This window comes from Canis aureus, chromosome 28, assembly GCF_053574225.1.
Source record: "Canis aureus isolate CA01 chromosome 28, VMU_Caureus_v.1.0, whole genome shotgun sequence".
Lineage (NCBI taxonomy): Eukaryota > Metazoa > Chordata > Mammalia > Carnivora > Canidae > Canis > Canis aureus.
This window is the reverse complement of record NC_135638.1, coordinates 18530703-18554910: the sequence shown is the minus strand read 5'-3', so window position 1 is coordinate 18554910 and position 24208 is coordinate 18530703. Positions and strand designations below refer to the sequence as shown.

The 24208-nt window shown below is 38.7% G+C and overlaps 1 protein-coding gene and 1 long non-coding RNA gene across 2 annotated transcripts in view; one reads left to right on the top strand and one right to left on the bottom strand.

The window, feature by feature from the left end:
* Positions 1-533: 533 nt before the first annotated feature.
* Positions 534-5456, bottom strand: LOC144300482 (uncharacterized). Its single transcript, XR_013367157.1, has 2 exons — positions 3153-5456; positions 534-2717 (listed from the first exon to the last, which is right to left on the bottom strand). It is a non-coding gene; the product is annotated as an uncharacterized LOC144300482 (long non-coding RNA).
* Positions 5457-13097: 7641 nt separating this feature from the next.
* CRISPLD1 (cysteine rich secretory protein LCCL domain containing 1) overlaps positions 13098-24208 on the top strand; it is a 48119-nt gene continuing 37008 nt past the window's right edge. Inside the window, exons 1-2 of the mRNA XM_077876514.1 lie at positions 13098-13309; positions 15314-15633. Coding sequence (XP_077732640.1) covers positions 15376-15633 — 258 coding nt within the window. The 5' untranslated portion in view covers positions 13098-13309; positions 15314-15375. The remainder of the gene's footprint in view (positions 13310-15313; positions 15634-24208) is intronic.

Here is a 24208-nt window from a genome sequence, read left to right as displayed (position 1 = left end):
TAGCTAGGATCATTCCGTACTTCAAGGTTTGTCCTTGGGAGAATTGGCTTCTATGTAGATGTATTTTACCTGCTTTGAGATCAGAAGTCAAAAAGAATATGACTTTGCTACATGGAAGGAATTGAAATCCTCATACATTTATGGAATTTTCATCCCCATAAACTGGGTTCTGTACAAAACAATTAGAATATCTCTGAAAATCTGCCACCTAAATAGACTAATGGAGTAGAACCCGACAGACCAGTTTTATAATCAGATGGTTCACCCATTAAATTCATTAAAACTTCACTTTCCCGGTGATGTCTCCCCCACTTTCCCTTTATACTATGAGCACCCATGGCAGATAAGGTGTCTGATCCTGACAGTAGGTAAAAGGCCATCACTTTGGCAAATATGCCTGAGAATTTGATCTAATGTAGCTTTGAGGACTAATATTCAAATTTTCTTGAAGGTAATGTAATAATTCCACGAGAAGCTCAACCAAGTAGAGAGTGCTTTGACTAGAGTTCTAAGAAATCAACTTTTAGACAGAATAAATGCAAAGCTGAGTGATTGATTTTATTAGAAATTTATTCTTCTATAAAAAATACGAAGGGCTATAGAAAATGTTCATGTACTGAGTCCTCCATTCTTTTGAATTTATTCAGCTTTATGGGTTAAATTGTGATTCTAGCAGACTTGAGTCCAGAAACAAAAGTTATTTCTTGTGCCAAAAATCTAGAAATAGCTATTAACCAAAGAAAATAGTCTTAATAAAGGTGACAAAATAGGGGGAAATATTATCTCAGAATACGGAACCAATGTTGCTAGTTGCCCTTAGCAGGCATGAGAGCCTTTGAGTTTGTCATATTTAAATAACTGCACATAAAAATAAAATTGGTATGTTGAACACTTTTGTCTTTTGAAATAGTATCTCCAGTGGTTAAGCCTGAAGACTAGATGATTTCACTATTTTCTTATGGTAATAAAAGACACGATTCTTGTATTTCAGAACAGACCACATCAAACCAAATTATGACATTTTCTCATAATAAAACTCTCGAAGGCAGTGAAGTTTTAATTTTTAAAAATTAACAATGCTTTGCAAATAAGCTGGTTTAGTAAATGCATAAACAATGGTGAATGGTTATCTTTTTTAACTGGAGATTACTTTTCAATAAACATGAATAAAGAAAATTCTTTTTAACCTGCCTTTTTATATATCATTATGACTATAATAATTTGAAGCTATTCATTTTTATACCACCTGAAAGTATTTTCTATGTTATTATAAAACAGATGAGTAAGTAAAAACTAAAGTTATGAATAAAATGCATTTGCAGAGGTTTATTGAAGCCCTCTGTAGGTATTTTCATGGTGTTGATTGCCAATGGAAAGCAACCAAAGTCATGTAGTAAGTCATAATTACTGAGTATTCATGAAATGCCAAAACAGAGCTACTTCTGTTTAAAGATATTATAATCTCCCTTAGATGGCAACAGTAGTAAGGGATGCCAGTGTTATGCCACAAACTGAAGATCAATAGCAAGGTATTATTTACCAAATTAAATAGCTTTAAAAAGCAGAAATGATTCCTAGTTAAATGCATGTTTAGGGGCGCCTAGGTGGCTCAGTCTGTTAAGCGTCTGCCTTTGCTGGGGTTATGATCCCTGGTTTTAGGATTGAGCCCCGCGTTGCATTGGGCTCCTTGTTCAGCAAGGAGCTTGATTCTCCTTCTCCCTCTGCCTGCCGCTCCCCCTGCTTTTGCCCTCTCCCTCTGTCAAATACATAAATAGTATCTTTTTAAAAATGCATACTTAAATTACAAACACATTGATATTAAAACTAAAATAGAATGACACAAAAATGAGTTGTCTTTTAAAAGAGATAGGAAAAGAGTTATAGCAGATAGAATAGTAAAAAGGGAAACAGTGAAAAAAAGAGTATATTGTATAACTTGGAATTCGTTTTCTTTGTGTTTGCATTCTTCCAATTCTATTCCTATCCCTTGGTCTAACAAAGCAAGCCAAGGGCAGACTTTAAACAAATTCTGAGAAGCCAGAAGTGGAACAGGAAACCTGGTTTGATAAAGCGAAGGCAATTTGTTCAACATGTGGGAGAAGTGCTTCATCTTGTTAATAGATGGTCTGTGAGCTGAATTGTTACTAACAGATAAGCTATTAATTTGAAATAGAAATTGAATTTGTCTTATGGGATTTGCACAAGTAATGGTTTTTCTTACATATTTCTTTCCAGATGTTCTTTTTATAACTACAGGCAATCTTAATTTTCAAATATTCCAAATGTATAATTAAAGTTTCACCTCAAATTTAAAGTATTAAATCTTGAGTAAACTTGGATAGACTGCTGCTTTGGCAAAACGAAGAACGTGTCTTGAATTCTTCTGATTCCTCCTTCAGTCGTCCTGTCTGCCATCTGGATAACAGCCATTCTTCACATCTCAAAACACGCACACCTACCTCTTCCTGCCTGGCACCAGCTTGATTCTACTTTTCAGAACATAACTTCCTTTATATAATATTGTTGAGGGCAGAGAGCCTTTGTACTTCATTTTCCCTTTTTCCAATATCAAGAAATATGTCTTGCCTTGGATTTGAGCCTATATGCTTCCTGTTGTTCGTTTCCTCACTCAATTGAATATACTTCTTTGCACCGTCAGACCCTTCTGAACTCAACAGTTCTGCTCAGGATTGAACCAGTCTCCCAAGGTTGTTTTTCTATAATGTGGAAAAATGTGATTTAAAAAAATATATAACACTATTGTTTCTTAAAATATAACATTATCCTAGGATGGACTAAAACAAAAATTTGCCTAACAAACTTTTTAAATTAAAAACCTTTTAAAGGAGTGATACAGTTCTGCGAAAGAGGGGCAATATCAAATTCTTGAAATTTGTGGTTTCATGATACAACCTAACCTTTCACCCACCATCTGCCTTTTACGCTTATCCATTAGATTACATATATAGTACTACTTACATGCAGTGTAATTTTGTTAAGATACATAAATCAGCATTTTGCTAAGGCTCACAAAAATATTCTCATATTGTTAAAAGTCACAAATGAGGGTATTTAGCCATGAGGAAGAATTGGAAACTTCAAAACAAAATATATTTGGCATAGATATTCTCTATTAGTTTGCTACTCCTTACCTCCTGTTCCCTACTACCAACATTTGCATTTGAAAAGATTCTTTACTTGTACCTGAAAAAGAAAGGAAAAGAGCAGTGGGGTCGAGGTAGGAAGAGGGGGTTGTGGTGAGCACACTGGTCTTAAGAAAAAGATTTATTTTCATTCTGTGCAAGTCACTTAGTCTTTCTAAACGTCAACAATATATATTTCACAGGATTGTTATAATATGGATGCATTAAATATAAAAATATTTACTCAACAGTCTTGCTGTGATAGTTTTATGCAGCACACAACAAAACCCTAGGAGCTTTTAGAAGTATTTACTTCTAAATAAATCTGAAAGGTTGGCTCTAATCTTGGCTGGCCTCAGTTGGACAAGGCTGAACTCCAAGGTTTGGGAACTAAAAAAGCAACAGGTGTCTGGGCGTGCTCTTCTCATGACAGAAGACAGAAGCTCCAAAAGGTTGAGTAGAAATTACCAAGCCTCCAAAAGTCTCAGTTTCTACCTGCGTTCTATTGAGCAAAGCAATATGGACAAGACCAAAGTCAATGGCAAGAGAAAGATTTGTAGGCAAATAATTCAATTTAACACCAGCTAAAATATGCTAGGTTTTCAGTGAGTGCTTTTCAAAAAAAAGCATGACGCTTCCTTAAAAATGTCACATTTTATACCTAAAATGTCACATTTTCACCTAAATTCTAACAAGTATATATTAAGTTTCATTTTTCTTATTTTGAGTTTCTTATGATTTTAGATTTTTAAGTATTTCTTTTAAATAAAAGGGTTTATATTTTAAAGCTTCTAATATCTGAATCACCAGTGTAATGAACCCTTCCACTTAAAAATAATAGGGCCTTTTTAGGTCTAAAAAGTATGCTTTTACTATTAAAAATGTTTTTCCTTTGATGTTTGCAGATACACAGAGATTTTAGAGGATAGATAGAATATTTATATAGGAGGACAATTAGAATGATTTCTTGGAAGAATTGGGATTTGAGATGAAACCTTTAAAGAAAGGGGCAGAGATATCCATGCAGTAGTTCAGAACAATGTTATAATTTGGGGAAGAATTTGGGCAAAGAGCACGGAGGTAGTAATATTTAGGAGAGAGTGAGGTACATTGACATACCAAGAATGGGTCCTGAAGCTAAAGGTACAGTACAAAGCCAGACAGGAGCAGAAGCAAAAGTCACTTCGTGTAAATTCAGCTACACAATATTGAGATTATGAATGTTTCAGATCTGTTTGCGAAGCTGTTTATTTCAGCATATTTTTATTTGCCCATGTGCTCTGTTTATTATTTATAAAGTTACGATTTTCCAAAGCCTTCAGTTTCTTGTTATTTCAACTATTTTAGATCAAAGCATTTTTAACATCTGTATTAATTCTTGGGTTTATATTCAGGAGCAGAACCGAAGGTAACATATATCAAATCAAAATTTGCACATTTTCTTCCATATTTCCAGTGTTTTCCCCTACAACTTATCAACTTAAAATTAAATTTTCTTCATCTCTCTCATCATCTAGCAAAATAATATATTTGACATTCAGATACAATACACACATATGTGTTTATATATACTTTATATATGTGATTTTTTGTATTTTATAACCATATATATTTTTTAATTGTGGAGAGTCCGTATTTGTAGAAAACATCAGACATTTTAATTGTTTCACTTTTGTTAAATGTGATCCTTTAAAATTATCATTAAAAGTGGACTTCAGGGGTTTTGTTAGCTAACAATAGTGGAGAACATTTTCATTCTCCTTATATTAGGATGAAAAACCTGTCTTTGACATTAATTCTGTAAATGAACGGATGAATATATTTCCTTTTATAATGCTTACCTTACAACAGACCTTCCTGGTAAACCTGAAAGACAAACTCTAGACCCAGCACATAGTGAATCACTTCTGCAGATCTAGATAGAACAGTGATTATTAAAAGATGAAGGAAGCTACATCCCTTTGAATTACTGTTTTGTATTCTTTGGGTAAATAGCTAGTAGTGCAATTGCTGGATGGTAGGGTAGTCCTATGATGGCAAATTATGGACCGGGCCAAATATCCGTTGACTGATCAAAGGATAAAGAACATGTGGTATATATATACACAATGAAATATTACTAAACCACAAAAAGAATGAAATCTTGTCATTGGCAATATGTGGATGGAGCTAGAGAGTATTATGCTAAGTGAAATAAGTCAGAGAAATATAAACACCACATAATTTTACTCAAATGTGGAATTTCAGAAACAAAATAAATGAGCAAAGAGAAGCTTTGGTTTGCCTTCCTCTGTCTTTATATAAGTTGTAAAGAGATCTATGGAAGTATGAGCAAGACATCAATAGGTAAAACATACATAGGAGGATATCAGTTAAGTAGTGTATCATTCTGAAATATAATTTTTAATTAACATTTGACCTGTTTCTCTTTACTTTAGCAAACATAATTTTCCTATTAATGTTTAGAAGTGACATATTGAAAAGAATGAATGGCTTAAAAGTGGATTGCATTCTTCTTTTTTAAAAAAGTTATGCCAAGCTTGGTTTTCATTTTAAAATTAATCTGAATTGCACATCTGCTTTGCAATTCATTTATGAATAAACATTTTTTCAACATGTTTTCCTTAAAGAAAAAAGCTCCAAGTGAAAAATCATCTCTAGTATTATGTGCCTTGTTTTGTGGATTCTAGTTCTCCTTACCACAGGCTTGTATATCCAGGGACATGTGTGTACCGTTCTGAGAAATACTGAATATTCTAACAATCCAATTCATCTGTTTACTTAATCTAAATTGTAAATAATACAAAAGTCACATAAACATGATCTCCCTTCTCTAGGAGCTTGGCATTGTTAGAGATAAGTACATCAATTCAATAGTGATCATTTATACCATAGATATTAATAAGAGTTAGAGGAAAATGAAATAACAGAGATAATCGTTGGCTGGATCAGTTAAAATATTTGTGGAGAAAAATGGTTAGAGAGTGGGAACTCAGAAAAGAATAAATGGAAGATACTTCCAGCAGTGAGAACAGGATCAAGAAAGGCACAGAAGTATTTCTGGAAATTATTGACAAACATTTTTTTCCAGATAATAAAGGACAGCACTGGTGGTAAAAGAAGATATCTTAAAAATGAATCACTGAACTCAGTGGTTGTAGAGGAGTCCAATTTCAAAAAAAGTTCTCCAAAAATCCATTCTAGATGGATCAAAGACCTGATTGTAAAGTATAAAATAATAAAGCCTGAAGATAGCATAGGAGAAATTTCTTCATGACGTAAGAATAGGTAAATATCTCCCCAACAGGTCACACACATCACTTACCAAAAGAAAAAGACTGATAAAATGAACTTCATTAAAATCACTATGTTCTCTATTTGGATCTGAGTTGTTTTCACACAGGTGTCTTAACTTTGTAAAATTCCATCAAGCTGCACACTTAATTTTTTGCATTTTAATGCATGTATATTACATTTCAATAATCAAGTTTAATAACTGATTATATTCTTGCAGTTAGAATAGAAAGACTAGTATGGCATTTATTAAAAGTCAATCATATATATGAAAGACATATATATACATATATATATATATATATATATATATATATATATATATATATTTCAGATCTTGGATAAGATCTGCTTTGAATAAGAAGGGAGATGGTTTCCTATGGTAAGCTGAATTAAATTCTATATGTGCAGTGAGAAGAAAATTGACTAAATTTGCCAGAAATATTCTAGATTGTTTTCATCATGTCTATAGCCAATTATTTAATTTTTTAAAGATTGATTGATTGATTGATTGATTTATAAGAGAGAGAGTGTGTGTGAGCAAGAGATCACAAGCAGAGGGCACAGCAGAGGGAGAGGGAGAAGCAGACTCTCCACTGCGCAGGGAGCCCAATGTGGGGCTCGATCCCTGAGATCAGGACCTAAGCTGAAAGTAGCTGCTTAACTGACTGATCCACCCAGGCACCCTGGCCAGTTACTTGTCTTCTATTTAAAGTTAAATTTCTAATCTGCACAGTACTTTGATTAAATCCCATTGAGTTTATAAAATAGCATATATAAAGTCTCTAGTTTGGTTCTTATAATAATTTTTAACTCTTATTGAGAACTTTCTATTTACTTGTTACTGTTTTAGTGCTCCCATGCATTAACTCATTCTTTTAAAGATCCACTTATTTATTTTAGAGAGAGAGTTTATGTGCAGTGGGGAGGGGCAGAGAGAGAGATGGAGAGAGAGTCTCAAGCTGACTCTGTACTGAGAATGGAGTTCAAGGATCCCACAACCCCAAGATCATGAGTGGAGCCGAAACCAAGAGTCTCACTCTTAACCAACTCTACCACCCAGGCACCCCTATTAACTCATCTTATTTTTTTTTATTATTAACTCATTTTAATACACAAAGTAACAAAGTTTAAGATAGCTACTATTATTATTTCCTTTTTTAAAAAAATGTTTTATTTGTTTGAGAGAGTGAGAGAGAGAGAGCACAAGGCAGGGAGCGTCAGAAGGAGAAGCGGGATCCCTCCAGGAGCTGGCTCCTGGGACTCCAGGATCATGACATGAGTTGAAGACAGATGCTTAACAGAATAGAGCCACCCAGGTACCCCTATGTTTCCTTTTTAAGAGGAAGGATCAAGGGTTCATAGTGGCCAAGTAGCATAATCAACATTCCACAACTAGCAGCATGTCATGGAGCTTAACTCCAGCATCTTAATTTAAAATTCCATGTTTTAAAACATTCCACTACACTGATTCCATCTCTTAAAACCCACTAGGGAGGATGGGCTTATCATGATATATTAACAGAACAACCAGGGCCTTGGCTTGAGATTCAGGTTTAAGGGTCATGAAACCATACAGCAGATGAAATGCCTACAGGGGAATACATATAGATGAATATATACAGATGAATATAAAGGCATACCTCATTTTATCGTATTTTGTTTCATTACACTTTATAGATACTGCGTTTTTACAAATTGAAGTTTTGTGGCAACCCTGCGTCAAGCAAGGCTATCATGCCATTTTTCCAAAAACATTTGCTCACTTCTTGTCTCTACGTCACACTTCTGGTAATTCTCAAAATATTTCAAACTTTTTCCTTGTTATTGTGTTTGTTATGATGATCTCTGATCAGTGATCTTTGATGTTACTACCGTAACTTAACTTTTAGGGTGCTATGAACCATGCCCATATAAGACTTTGAACTTAATAAATGTGTGGACTCACTGTTCCATTGACTGGCCATTACTTGGTCTTTTTCCCTTTTACTGAACCTTCCAATTTCCTGAAACACAACAATATTAAAATTAAGCTAATAACCCTATAATAGCTTCTAAGTGTCCAAGTGAATGAAGAATCACCATCTCTCACTTTGAATAATAATAACAAAAATACCTAGAAAAGATTAATCTTAGTGAGGAAGGTATGCTGAAATCAGAGACAGACCCAAAGCTAGGCCTCTTGGCCAGTAGGCCAAGCTGTGAATACAAGAGATTGATTTAAGCGGTTTATGGAAGAAGCCATCTCCATAACATCAAAGCGCAAGGTGAAGCAGCAGATGCTAATGTAGATGCTGCAGGAAGTTCTCCAGAAGATCCAGTTAAGATAATTAATGAAGGTGGCTACACTAAATAACAGACTTTCAATGTAGACAAAACAGCCCTGTATTAGGGAAAAAAATGACATCTAGGACTGTCAGAGCTAGAGAGAAGTCAATGTCTGGCTTCAAAGCTTCAAAGGACAGGCTCACTTTTTAGTTGGGGCTAATGCAGCTGAGGACTTTAAGTCAAAGCCTCTGTTGATTTACCATCCCGAAAATCCTGGGGCTCTTAAGAACTATGCTAAATCTACTCTGCTTATGCTGTATAAATGAAACAACAATGCCTGTATGATAGCACATCTACCATGTTTACAACATGGTTCACTGAATTTTTTTAGCCCACTGGTATGACCTATTGCTAAGAAAAAAAGATTCCTTATAAAATATTTCTGCTCATTGACAAGCATCTGATCATCCAAGAACTCTGATGGAGATGTACAATGAGATTAATGTTGTTTTCATGCCTGCTAACACAACATCCATTCTGCTGCTTATGGATCAAAGAGTAATTTGACTTCCAAATCTTATTTAAAAAAATACATATCATAAGGTTATAGCTTCCATAGGTAATAATTTCTCTGGTGGATTTGGGCAAAGTAAATTTGAAAACCTCTGGAAAGATTTCACTATTCTAGATGCCATTAAGAACATGCGTGATTCATGGGAAAAGGGCAAAATATCAGTATCAATAGGAGTCTGGAAGAAGTTGATTCCAATTCTCATGGATGATTTTGAGGGATCATGACTTGAGTGGAGGAAGTCACTGCAGATAGGGTGGAAATAGCAACAGAACTAGAATTAGAAGTGGAGCCTGAATATATGATTTATGATTGAATTGCTGTAACATCATGGTAAAACCGGAATGGATGAGGAGTTGCTTCTTACGGATGAGCAAAGAAAATGGCTTCTCGAGATGGCGTCTACTCCTATTGAAGATGCTGTGAAGGTTTTTAAAATGACAATAAAGGATTTAGAGTATCACATAAACTTAGTTGGTGAGGCAGCAGCAAGGTTTGAGAGGACTGACTCCAATTTTGAAAGAAGTCCTCCTGTGGGTAAAAGGCTCTCAAACAGCATCACATGCTACAGAGAAATCATTCCTCAAAGGAAGAGTCAATCAACATGGCAAACTTCATTGTTGTTCTAAGAAATTGCACAGCCACCTCAACCTTCAGTAACTGCTCCCTTGATGTGTTGGCAGCCATCAGCACTCAGTAAACACTCAACATCCATCAGTAAAAAGATGGTTGTTAGCATTTTTTAGAAATATTTTTGATTAAGGCATTTTTATATGTATTTTTAGACATAATGCTATTGCACTCTTAATAGACTATAGTATAGTATAGACATAGCTTTTATATGCACTGGGAAACAAAACAATTCATTTGACTTGCTTTATTACAATATTTGCTTTATTGAATGGTCTGGAAATGAAACCACAATATCTCTGAGGTATGCCTGTACCTACTTTTGCAAGGGCAGGGATAGAAAAACACATAAGAATATATTGAAACATACCACCTAAGTATGGACATTAGCAGAAAATGATAGCAGCGTGGACAAAATGACATTTCCAGAGGAAGGTATCTTCTTGGTGGGATATGTCTGTTAGAGTACTTAGAGCTGCAGGTAACTGAATACCCAAGTCAATGTGGCCTAAGCAATGCATTTACTATCTCTTGTCAGCAGAAAAATGGAGAGTAGGTGTTCAGTGACTGGTCAGTGGCAAAGAGAGTCAGATGCAATATGTCCGTCCAAGGTCTCTGCTCTCAGGCTTGCCCTTCTTTGCACAATAACAGCTGTCTCTAAATTTCACAAACTTACCAGCACCTTCAGGGACATTTTCTCTTTTTGTATCTCTTTTTATCTCAAAGAAAACCTTGCCAACCCTTCTTCTCATACCTAAGATGATTTCTTCCACCCTTTCAGTAACCAAGGTTGTCCCTGCAGGCATGTCCCTGCTAAACCAGTCACTGTAGCAGGGATAAATTGTGATGATTGGCTTTAACTAATCAACATTCACTTCCCAAAGAAGCCAGCTGGACAGCATGCGAGAGAGTGACCGCTTCAGTAAACTGGAAGGTTGGAAGAAAGGAGTGGAAGGTTGGTTGTTGGTTAGGCAATCAACAGCCTCTGCCACAAGAAAGTAGTAATGCTAAAAACAACCATGGCTTTATAAGTAACATCCTAGCCACAAACCAAAGTGCCATTTTTACATGAATTCAGTGTGGAGAAGATGTTTCCCCTGTCTACATACAGATTTCTCAATAACAAATAAAAATGTGAAAATACCATCTTTAAGTGTTCAAGAATATTGTCACTTCTCTTCAAAACAGTTCAGGCATATATATTAAATCAGATCGAAAAGCTGTGCTATCCAAAAATTAATGTTTAATATAATGAATATTTGAATCATTCTTTTACATAAAAATATGACCTGAAGTACCAAATTGGAAGCCAATTTAAATGCTGAGTCAAGGGATATAAACTTTTTTTTTTTTTTTCTTGTCTGGAAAGTTTGGAAATAAAGCCTTAAAACCAAATCTTATTTTTTTTTAATGCAATCCTTTAGGTGTCTGATTTGTATATTGTGTGGAAATGCTTGTGACGGAAACATTCAAGAGTCAATGCATTTAGCTTCTGGTCCTTATCATCTTACTTCCCTGCATCCCAATTCAAATTCACTTTGAAAATATTTCAAGTAATGTTATTACTCTCAAGATGTTTTAATTTGATACTTAGTATACTTTTCAATACTACATTAAAATTGTAGTTTCCAGGAGGGAAAGCGGGTTTTCTGAATCCTGTGCAAAAGAGTTATAAATAACTGAAAAAGTACAAAGCAACAATCTTTTTGTGTTTAAACTGCTATGAAGCTGCAAAAGCCTTCAATGAAAGTCATGTGTGCACCAAAACCTTTCACCTCCTGTGTCCTAATAGATGATGCCTCCCTTTTCTTCATTGTGAGAGGAAGCAAGGTCTCAAGTTCACTAGAGGCTTAAATCTCAGTTTTTAGGTTTGATAAAGTTTAAGTATGTTGTGGAAAGAGGTAGCAGTTCAGGATGATTTGGGAGTTACTATCAAAATGTTTTACTTCATTTGATCACATGCTATATATACTGTAGCATTTAGAAATAAGGACTTAGAATCATGGGTCACTATGAGGCAAGCAAAGGTAAATGAATTAAATAAATGCTTCTTAATTTAAAGAAACCTACTTGTAGACACAGTACCATAGTCAGTAGGGCGAGTCTTCATGAATTTAAAGATAGCATTTTTTTTTTTTTTTTACTCCGGATTACAATATGGACAACCGGGAAATCGGCACTCATTTCACTATCAGTTCTAGGGCTGGGTTTTAAATCCCTGTTAATATAACGCTGATGAATTAATTGAGGGTAGCCTTCATATATCAACTCCAAAAATACCTACATCATTAGAAAGAAAAAAACAGAAAAACAAAGTGCTCTGGTCAACTTGGGAAGCAAATGCCACATGTTTTATAGATAAAGTGAGACTCTCAACTGTCAGGCAATCCCAAGTGACACATCCCTAACTACATCCCTCTATGAAACTCCTTCCCCATCTGGTCATCATAAAGGTTTAATGGAACCAAAAGGAACAGCTTCTCTATGCTAGACACTGGGTCCTGGAAACAGAAGTGATCTCCTGTTGGGGATAAAAGGTAAAGCCGTTCCTCCCCACCCCGCCCCCCAGCACCTCTTCTGCATCTCCAGGAGCCTGAGATGCGAAGCCATCCCCGCTCCCCCTCCGCAGGCTCCCGGGGGCGCCTCCCCTCCCGTCAGGGTTGCTGAAGTCATCCTTGCATCCCGTCTGGAAGCTACTAGGAAGACCTCTGGAAGCAGAGGAGCTGGGGGTGGGGGTGGGGGTGGGGGTGGGGTGGGGAGGAGTTGGGGCCCTCCCAGCCCACGCCTCCCGCACGGTCCAGACCTGCACGCCGGGCTCTGCCGCCCAAAGCGCGCCCACAAAGGCCAGGCGTCCCGGCTTGGCGGGGCCGGGGGAGAAGCAGGGCGGCCGCTCCCCGCTCCGCCGCGGGCACGGGGCCAGGCCGGGGAGGGGTGGGGGTGGGCGAGGAGGGGCGCTCACGTCACGTGCGCGCGCAGGGGCCGCAATAAATGCCCGGGAGCTCGCGGGAGCGGCGGAAGCGCTCGGCGCCCGGCTCTGCGCACCTCGGCCGCCCCGGGCGGGAGTCGGGGCCGCCGCCAGCCGTCGCCTCGCAGACGCGCTCGCGTCCCCGCCCCTTGCTCCCGCCGCGGCCGCTCGGACGCGCGGCGCCCCCCTGGCCGGCCAACCCCCAGCTCCCTCGCAGCCCCAGGTCCGGCCTCTCGCCGTGGGGCGCCGGGCCCGCTGCAGGTCCTCGCCGAGCGCCGGAGGCCCAGGCTCGCGTCCACCCTCCGCCCTCCGCCCTCCGCCCTCCACCCTCCGCCGCGCCCCGGCCCTTCCCGACCCGACTGTGCGCGGGCTGGGGCGGCTGCGGGAGGCCGCCGTGCTGCTCCGCCCCGCTCGCCTCGGGAGCCCCACGCTGGAGAGGTAAGGGCGTTTCTAAACCGCGTCGCTCCCACCTTCTCCCGTCTACCTTTTTTCCCTTCTAAAACTCCACTTAAAAAAAAAAAAAAAGGCAACTTGTAGAGAATGGGCGGACGCGGAGGGTGAGTGGGCTGCTTGCAAAGCTGCAGCGATGGAGATCTGCGGGAGCTGGTGCTTCCAAGTGACCGTGGCTTCCTCCTCCTCCTCCTCCTCTCCCTCCTCCTCCTCCTCTCCCTCCTCCTCCTCCTCTACCTCCTCCTCTCCTCGTCCTCATCCCTCATCCTCTCCTCCCCCTCCTCCCCTCCTCCTCCACCTCCCCCTCCTCCTCTACCTCCTCCTCCTCCTCTTCCTCTCCCCCTCGTCCTCTCCCTCCTCCTCCTCCTCTCCTCCTCCTCCTTTCCCTCCTCGTCCTCATCCTCTCCTCCTCGTCCTCTCCCTCCTCCCCTCCTCCTCCTCCACCTCTCCCTCCTCCTCTACCTCCTCCTCCTCCTCCACCTCCTCCTCCTCCTCCACCTCCTCCTCCTCTTCCTCTCCCCCTCCTCCTCTCCCTCCTCCTCCTCCTCTGCCTCCTCCTCACCTCTTGCTCCTCGTCCTCATCCTCTCGTCCTCGTCCTCTCCCTCCTCCCCACCTCCTCCTCCTCTCCCTCCTCCTCTTCTACTCGTCTTCTCCCTCCTCCTCCTCCACCTCCTCCTCCTCTTCCTCTCCCCCTCGTCCTCTCCCTCCTCCTCCTCTACCTCCTCCTCCCCACCTCCTCCTCCTCCTCTCCCTCCTCCTCTCATTCCTCCTCCTCCTCTCCTACTCGTCTTCTCCCTCCTCCTCCTCCACCTCCTCCTCCTCTTCCTCTCCCTCCTCCTCCTCACCTCTTCCTCCTCGTCCTCGTCCTCTCCTCCTCCTCTTCCTCTCCCTGCTCCTCTCCCTCCTCCTCCTCCACGCCTCTTCCTGCTCCTCCTCTCCTCCTTGTCCTCTCCCTCCTCCCCTCCTCCTCCCCTCCCTCCTCCCCTCCTCCTCCCCTCCTCCTCTCCCTCCTCCTCCTCCACCTCCTCCTCGCCTCTTCCTGCTCCTCCTCTCCTCCTTGTCCTCTCCCTACTCCCCTCCTCCTCCCTTCCCTCCTCCCCTCCTCCTCCCCTCCTCCTCTCCCTCCTCCTCTCCCTTCTCTCCTCCTCCTCTCCCTCCTCCTCCTCTCCCTCTCCCTCCTCTCCCTCCTCTTCCTCCTCTTCCTCATCCTCGTGCGCTTTCCGTTTGGGTTAAGTGGGGAGCGCGCGCCTGCGGCACGTGGGAGGAAGAGCTAGAGGTGCTGGCGACCTGTTAGCTTTATCGGGTGCGGGCCGCAGGTTGGGCACACACTTTCTAGGAAATATGATTGAATTCTTCTTGCCCTGCGCCTGGGGAAGAGGAGACTTCCTCCCAGGCCATTCTTTCGCATTAGTTCCCATGGGCCCTCTAGATGCATATACCCGTGGATATACCTATGAATGACATTTTCTACTCCTTCAAAACATTCACCTCAATTTCAGCATGTTGTGGACATCCTGAGTGTCTGCGAACTGGAGCTAGGACTCTGGTATAAAATAATACCTTAAGACAGCGAAATTTGGACCTCTAGGTTGATAGAAAACGCTGTAAGGTGGATGATACCCCCTTTGCAAGCTGTATGTATGTAATATGTAGCCTCTTAAAGCTTTTCCATTCAGAAATAGAATCTCAAGCTTTGACTCTTTGGGGCTACTTTTGCCATTTATCTTGGCTTCTTGCGTGTTATCTTGGTAAATATAGTTGTCTATTTGGTGAAAATAATGCATCGTGGAAAACCTCTGGAGGAAAAATGGATTGGAGAGAAGTTATTTTAAAAATAACTTCTCTCCAATCCAAAACCCATGTCCGTTTGTTGGCGTTATGTAAACCAATCCATCTGGCACACTTCCTTTGTGACTGCTATTTTACTTTTGTTATTGGAAAGTTAGTACCTGCCTAGATTTTCACCTTAATCACACTGCATGTCGTTATAGCCAAAAGGAGTGGAAGAGCCTGTCTTGGAGATTTTCCCGGGGAAATCCTGAGATCATTCATTATGAAGTGTACCGCGCAGGAGTGGCTCAGAGTGACCACAGTGCTATTCATGGCTAGAGCAATTCCAGCCATGGTGGTTCCCAATGCTACTTTATTGGAGAAACTTTTGGAAAAGTACGTGGATGAGGATGGTGAGTGGTGGATGGCCAAGCAAAGAGGGAAGAGGGCCATCACAGACAATGACATGCAGAGTATCTTGGACCTTCATAATAAACTACGGAGTCAGGTGTATCCAACAGCATCTAATATGCAGTATATGGTAAGGAAATTATTCAAATGGTATGTACAAAAAATGTTTATTAATGCTTTCAGTCTTCCTGGTTAAATTTCTTCATGCTGTTATTTAATCTTTGCCATTTGTCCTGTATGAAATTAAAAAAAAAAAGATTTTTGGGGGAGTATCTTCCTCTGTATATTCTTATTAGTGTTCCCTCTATTCTAAGAGCTCTTTGAATTTCATAGTAGAATTAAATACCTTTAGATGCAATGTTCCTACTAAAAACTCTGAATTCTACTCTTACCAGGAAGATTCCTATACTGAAATGCTGAACAGCTAACACATTTGCTTTTAAGTGAGTTAGTGGAACCAACTGCTTCCTAATTCCTCTTCCTAGCTGATGGAACTTATGAATGGTGGATCTGAAAAGTCAGGGACCAATAATTTGAAGTAGTTTTCTGGATTGGTGATAACTTTCCAATAGATCCTTGCTGCTTACCAGTATGTAAATTACCTTGTAAATTGTACACTTTTCTGGTTGCTTTATATTAAGGAGTGCTTTGGAAATGACTTTTTTTTTTCTTGTGGATTTATTTATTCTTGTGGATTTATTTATGCACTTTGTCATGTGAAAACAAGCTTGGACAAAGATTACAAAATATATATGTGACTTATCCTTAATAATCTCATTTATTTTTAGAGTACAGTAGCAAACAATAATAAAACTTACATTTTATTATTATTATTTTAATTTTTTTTTAGAGAGGTGGGGAGAGGCAGAGACAGAATCCTAAGCAGGTTCCCTGCCCAGTGCAAAGCCAGATGCTAGCTCTCACAACCCTGAGATCATGACCTGAGCCGAAATCAAGAGTCGGATGCTTAATCATCTGAGTCACCCAGGCACCACACACACTTACTTTTTAAAGGCTATTAGGATATAGCTCATTAATATATTTGTACCTTGAAAATTTAGAAAAAAATTCAAATATCTATTATACTAAAATTAGGAATGTACTAGCAAAAACTGAGATAAATAATCATTGGTGATAGCAACACATGTGTAATAAACATTGGGAATTACATTTCTCCTTTGGATACATTGTAGGGCATAGCTAATTTTATTGCATTCTAGTTTTTCTTCTTCTGCATTCACATTAGTGCTGATGGATATTCTCTAGGCAACCTTCATGATATATGGAAGTTCTAAATTCACATTACCCATTACAAAATTTAGCATATTATTTTAACTTTAACTAGAAAAACAATTTACCCTGAAGAAAGTAGGTAGCACTCAAGAAAATGCATGAGAGGTTAAGAATGGGGCCTGGCAATCTGGTGATCTAGGTTTAAAATTTGGCACTGATATGCATTAGCTGTGTGATTTAGGGAAACTTAATTTCTTTCTACTTCCATTCCCTCGTGTCTAGCATGTATATTCACCTCAGAGGGTTGTTGTGGGGATTGAAGGAGATAACCTAGGTAGTAAAGTTTGTCAGGCATATTGCAAGGTCTTAGTAAATGTTACTATAGACTGATAGTTAATTCTATGTCTCCCCATACTGTTTAAATAAAATACATAAGGAAATTGTTAGCTCTTTTCAAAATTCTGTGCAGGCTATGATACATTTCTCCTTTTTGTATATTTTAAAATGTTTGTCCGAAGTAAAAAATTCTAGGAGTTCTTCACTGTGAGCTTTCAAACAGAAAGAGCCAATTATGGAGCCTTTCCAAGTAGGCCACCATATGCTTATTCCATGTGGATAGGTGTTCCGTTGCTTTTTACTTAAAATAAGGAAAACCTTGGGAGTTTGAACCCACAAAAAGAAATCTGAGAATATTTGTGTGTGTTTTAAGTAATATGGAAATAATGAAAGAAGTTAGTTCAGTGATTCGTTTTTCACAGAAACAAATCCAAAGAAAATAACTGCCTATTGTATGATGTCTAGTCTGGGCTGTTTATATGAGTTTCTTTTTAGTTTCACTGGTTTCATTCTATCCTTGAAATGTAGATTTAGAAACCAGCCAGGGTTTATGTTGTGTTGCCCTTAGATACTATTAGCACTGGAACTGTGTCTTGGCCATTAACTGGGCTGCAAAGGACTTCGTTGCCCAAGTATACTGGAACACATTTTCTAGAATACACATTTAAGGGGAAGTCTTAAAGAACACTTCTATTTTATTTGAAATACTGTTAACATATATAGCAGCAGAAGTACAGATGTTGATCAACCTTGTGAAAATGATATTTATTTAAATAGTTATTTAAAATATATTAATTCTGAGAAAACAAAATTAAAATTTGGCTTAAAGAGCTATTTCCTGTAAAATACGCAATACCCTACAGGTGCCACGACTTTGTCTGCTTGTATGCTATTTGCCATATCACATTAAAAATGTGAATAGCCAATTACCTTATTCACACTTGGTGCTTTATTTAGTGTACTGTTTATCCTGGAACCTATGGCAGCCAAGCCACATCCGCATTTATTAACATCACATGCCTACCCCTACTCTTACCCTCATTTAAATAATAGGGTTAAAAGTGGACTCTGGAAAGCCACATCTTCCATTGAAGAGCTTATAGGCTGATTTAGAAGAAAGAATAGATACATTTGAAAATGCTCAAGTAAACAACGTTGTAAAATTCTCTGCTAAAGTGTATGAATAATGCCAAAGGAGCCCAAAATAATGGAATATTCCTAATGGTGAGAGTTAATCAGTGAGGAAGATGGTTAATAGGTGTTCCTGGAAGGTGATCAGGACCCTAAATTATGGCAGAGAGTGGAGGGCATATCTCAACTAGAGGAAGAGAAACTGACAAGTGCTGTTCCAGGGAACCTTCCAGAAGAAGAGTAGGTTGAAGAAACACAGACTTGTGGCAGGATAAGGAAGGGGAGAAATAAATTATTGATTATGGAAATCAGTGATGATTTGAAAGGCTCCCTAATTGGCTTTCTTTTTTTTTTTTTTTTTTAATTTTTATTTATGATAGTCACAGAGAGAGAGAGAGAGAGAGGCAGAGACACAGGCAGAGGGAGAAGCAGGCTCCATGCACCGGGAGCCTGATGTGGGATTCGATCCCGGGTCTCCAGGATCGCGCCCTGGGCCAAAGGCAGGCGCCAAACCGCTGCGCCACCCAGGGATCCCCCTAATTGGCTTTCTTTTTAAAAGTTCATAAATGAAGAAGTCCTATAATTTTTTTTACACTTGATTTTGGGTAAGTTGAGAAACTAGAACTCTTGTTGCTGAGGAGGCAATAGATTTTTAAAAGAAAAAAATACTAGCTTTGGACTTCAGTAGCAGTGCGTTCACTTTGCCTCTGCTGCTTATTGGGATGTGAACTTAGCCAGCAACCATACTTGGCATTGCTTTTCTTGTTAGTAAAACTGGTGTAAAGAATAAAACCACAATCTATAATAAGACATCTGATACTGTTGCACATACTGTCTTTTTTCAAGCCTTTCCTTTCCCATGGGTTTTCACCTTATCCTTTGGTTGTTTTGTTTTTCTAGTTATTTCATCAACATGTTCTTGTTTTCTTCGTTTCTTGAAACTTTGTTTTTCAGGTTTTTCCTTTTGGCCATCTCCCTTCCTACAGGACCATATCTACTCCATTGACTTTAAATACCATCCATATATTGATGGTATTTAGTCCATAGCGTAGTCTTTATCTCCATCCAACAGTCATCTCATTGAGCTCCGCTTTCATATTTGAGCTTCATTTTCATATTTCCTGCTGCCTACTAGTTTAGGCTTAAGGTGTCTGAAAAGAAAATGAACCACCTCCACCCTTATCTGTGATCCTGCTTCTTTTCCTGGATTCTTAGTGGATCTCATCAACATTTGCTGAGTCTTCTGTAAGCAAATCAAAGCAAAACATCTTACAAAATAGAAAATTGGGCCCATCCCCAGCTCTTGCCACACTCTCATTCTTCCCACTTTCACATAACATATACCTGCAAACATAAATATACGATTACTTGCCAAACTCTGTAGATTCTGTCTCAGAAATGTCTTTTGAATTCATCTCTTCCATTTCATCCTAAGCTTTGCTAATTATGTCACCTAAAGATTGGTACCACAGCTTCTCACCCAGCAGACTATACCAGTTTGTTCCTACTTTATTTTTACTTTTTACTTGAGTCCACCTTCCTCATTGTTACTAAGTCTGTTTTTTTTTTTTCCTCAAACACTTCTATAATAGTGGTTACTCAGCTGCATGACACTTCTGTTAACTTCTGGATGCTCACAAGTTGAAGCTTACCTTGATTAATGTATACAAGGAGGTATATCCTGTCAGTTTTGCCCATGGCCCTCAGCTCCCTTGTGTATATCTAAATCTGTGTTCACATTTATCTATTCACTGTTCTTAAGGATGGTTGTGTTTCCTCTGTCTCTTTGCTTATCAGTTTCTTCTGTGCCCAGAATTTCTGCATTTCCTGTCTCCTCATAATGTCTTACTCAAGACTAAGCTCAAATGTTGTCTTTCTGCAAAGCTGTCACTGGTGCATGCATTCCTCTGCCTTTCTACTATGCTCCTAAAGCATTTATTAAAATGTATTGGTAGTATCAAAATTTTGTTGGAATTAAATATTTACATGTCTATTTTCCTTTCTAAGACTTAAAATTCCTAGAAGGATAAGCATCATACCTTAATTATTTTTATAACCCTGTGGCTGATGGATAGAAGTACTCACTAAATACTCGTTGATTGAATATTGTTGATTGTTCAACAAATATACGTTGAATGAAGGGATGGATGGAAGAGTAAAGATTATGTATGAGATAAATATAAGGACAGATAAGAAAGAGGAATTAAAATAATAAAAGTTGTGGAAGGTAGGATATCAGTAACACCGGAGATATACTGAAATTGGAAATGCTAGAGATGAGGGAATAAATGTTTCAAATAAGTCAATATTTAAAATATTTATGGTACACTAAAAATTATCCTATAATATGGAGCTAATGAGATAATAATAAATATGTTCAAATGTTCTGGAATTCAGATACTAAAATGAGTTAGTGGATATTTACCTCTTGCTACAAATTTTTGACATAGACCCCCTACAACACTATAGAATGACTGAAATCCCAAGTAATTCACTGTGATGCAAAGGGTACCTAAGTCTAGAATGCGCTTTAGCAGCCAGGATACTTTGCCTAAAAAGGGACACATGGGCCAATTATATAAGCCATTTTCCGCTCTTAAATCTATTTCCATGTCTTTTAGGGAACCGTTGACAGATACTGCTGGGAGGGTTGGTGGCTGTGCCTGCTTGTTCTCACCTCACATATGGGCGAAACTATGGTCAGAACTTTGGCTTAGCACTTTTCTAAATGTAAAACAAAATACATCTGGATACCTCTCCTTTTGCTAGGCATCCAGTCTCTGAGCCAAAAAACTACTGGTACTTTTGATCCATGGTGCATATTGTAATAGCTTGGTTCCGATTTGTCACTTAGATTTTTTTCCTATGGCTATGTTTAACACAGGAAGTAAAGTCTAGTTGTTACTGTTTTTTCGTATACTTTAGTATAGTAGATAATCATAGAAACTGGACCTTAATTTGAATAGATAGCTATTGTTTTTTAAAGACAATGATACTTATATTTAATGTATTTTTCTTTTCAGAAGTTGCATTGTAAATGGTAATACTGATAGGAAGAAAGTGACATTAAGGCCAGTTTTATGTAATTTAGTTATTACCCTGGAGTTCTGAGAGCGTAAAGATGCCTCCTTAAATGTAAGAAAACCTAGGATCTCAGAAAGGAAAGAGAAGTAGTTTTAGTAGGAGAATGGAACACTCAAAGCAAGAAAATGCCACAAAATTTTGAAATTGTTGTTATTTATTGCTTCATTTAGCAGTTTACCATATGGCAGGCACCTTTAGAACCCAGAAGTAAACACAACAAACATTCTTCCTTGCCTAGAATAGGTGTGAAGACCCTAAATCACCATACCCAGCAAAGGGCCCCATGTTGTTGACACAGAGTGAGGGTGGGAAGTAATGTAGAAAATGAGATCAGAAATTTAACTGAGAAGGACAGATACAGATCATTGTAGAAACTCACTTTTAGTCTGAGCAGTAAGAAGCCACCTGAACTGTTTGAACAGAGGAATACTATAATCTTATACTTATTCAGAATCACTTGGCTTTGTTGGGAATAGAAGTTGGGTGGTGGGAGGTGGGGCAAAAGTGTAAGCAGGTAGACAAACCTCTTGCAGTAATCAACTTAACACTGCTGGCTGGTTGACATGAAGGTGGTGAGAAGTGGCAAGAGTGTGAGTACACACCAAAACTCCTTTGTAATCATAACATCAGTCTTGAAAAATTCAAGGAAGCCTGGTTGCTGGACTAATGAAATTGCCTTGGTGAGCCAGGCAGCCAGTAGGCTGGGGGTTTCTGCATCTGACGCAAGATCTAAATCCACTCAATCCAGTTTCTTGAAAATTGATGGCAGTTTCTTTTTTCTTTCTCTTTTCTTTTTTTTTTTTTTTAAGATTTTATTTATCGGGACGCCTGGGTGGCTCAGCAGTATAGCACCATCTTCAGTCCAGGGCGTGATCCTGGAGACCTGGGATCAAGTCCCGCATCAGGCTCCCTGCATGAAGCCTGCTTCTCCTTCTGCCTGTGTCTCTGCCTCTCTCTCTCCCTCTGTGTCTCTCATAAATAAATAAATAAATAAATAAATAAATAAATAAATAAATAAAAATTTTTAAAAAAGATTTCATTTATTGGGATGCCTGGGTGGCTCAGTGGTTGAGTGTCTGCCTTCAGCTCAGGACATGATTCCAGTTTGGGGATTGAGTCCCACATTGGGTCCCCTGTGAGGAATCTGCTTCTTCCTCTGCCTTCTCTCTGTCTCTCTCATGAATAAAGAAATAAAATCTTAGAAAAAAGTAATCAGTAGAGTATTTACAGTAGATGAGCATTTTCAAAATAAAATGATTAAGATGATCAGAGGATTTGGGGGGAAATCTCAAAAAAAAAGATTTTATTCGTGAGAGAGAGAGAGAGAGAGAGGCAGAGACATAGGCAGAGGGAGAAGCAGGCTCCACGAAGGGAGCCTGATGTCGGAATCCATCCCAGGATTCTGGGGTCATGCCCTGAGCTCAACTGCTGAGCCACCAAGGCGTCCCATTGATGTCATTTTCTATTCTGGTTTAAAGATCAATGGGCAAGATTCTGTGTCTTTCAACTTGGTGGCTTCCAGAATGTTTAGAGAGATCCCAGAAGTCACCCAGTTACTTGATACCCATTTTGCCAACCAAATTCCAAGAGATTAGAGGAGGTGTAACCAACCTCTGCCTCCTTACTTCCCGGGATAAGGATGCCTGCTGTTTTCCCACATAGTTTTCTCTCCTCTTCCAAAAGCCAGTCTATTCTCTCTTTCCCTCCATTAACAACAGAAGAAGAGGACTTTAGCATGAGAAGCAGAACAGGACTGTGGCCTAGTTCTTGTCCAGTAATCACCCATTTCTTTATCATGGGGGTTATCATTAGGATTCTATTTCGTTTTGGAGTTAACAGATTTTGGATATGGTGTATGGCTGTATAGTTTTTGCCTGAGGAACTAGAAGTATTGGAGTTACCATATTTTTAAGATAGGGAAGACTGTGGATAGATCAACTTTTGGTAGAGAAAGCTGGAGCTCAATTTTGGACGTATAAACTTAAAATTTAGCTTAAATATCCAAGTGAATTTGTCAAGTATGCAATTAGACAAAAGTGATATAATCCAATCTGGAACATAAAACTAGAGTTTATCAGCATTTAGATGGTATTTAAAGCCATGAAGAGAGGTAGATCATTAAGGAAGTGAGTATAGATAGAGATTATTGAGAAGTGAGCCCTAGATATACTTTATAGTGTAGAGGTAAGAGAGGTGGGGAGAAACAGCAAAGAGAATTAAAAATTAGTAAAAAACAATAACAAAAAATCTGGGAGCACGATATCCTGGAAGCTAAATGAAGAAAGGGAAAAGTCATGATCAGTTCTGTTAGATGATGGTTATAAAGATTAAATAAAATGAGGAGGTTTGAGTTTAACAATATGGAGGCCACATTGAAAGCCTGAAAAAACAGTTTGGGTAAGTTCATAATGATTCAAGGGCAGCTGGGCAGAATGGGATGAAAAAAATAAGCATGCATGTTCATTCACTTATTCATCAAACATGTGTCTTTCATTTTTTATGGGCCAGGTGGTATCTGCAGTGTTAACTGTTTTCTAACCAAAAATTTTCAACTTAGTTTTAAAAGACATAACTCAAATAGGGAACATATCCCAAATTTACAATGATGGTAATAGGACAATGCAATTTCTTTAAGTAATTATTTTTTTTTACTTTTACTGAATGCCTTCATTAAAAAAAATAATCATTTTTAATAATTTATAAATTACAAATTTTGAATGACATTTAGTTCAAGAACATTGTTTGCTGTTGTTCAGCTGTGTCCTCTTACACAGTCCTTTTAGATTTTATACAAATAATTATATGTGATTTAAAATTTAAATTCTGTTTTTGATAATTTTTACTAATTCAGTTAAAACCAAATATTTCTAAAACTGACATATATATCTTACATATTGTTATATATAATACTGGTTCATTGG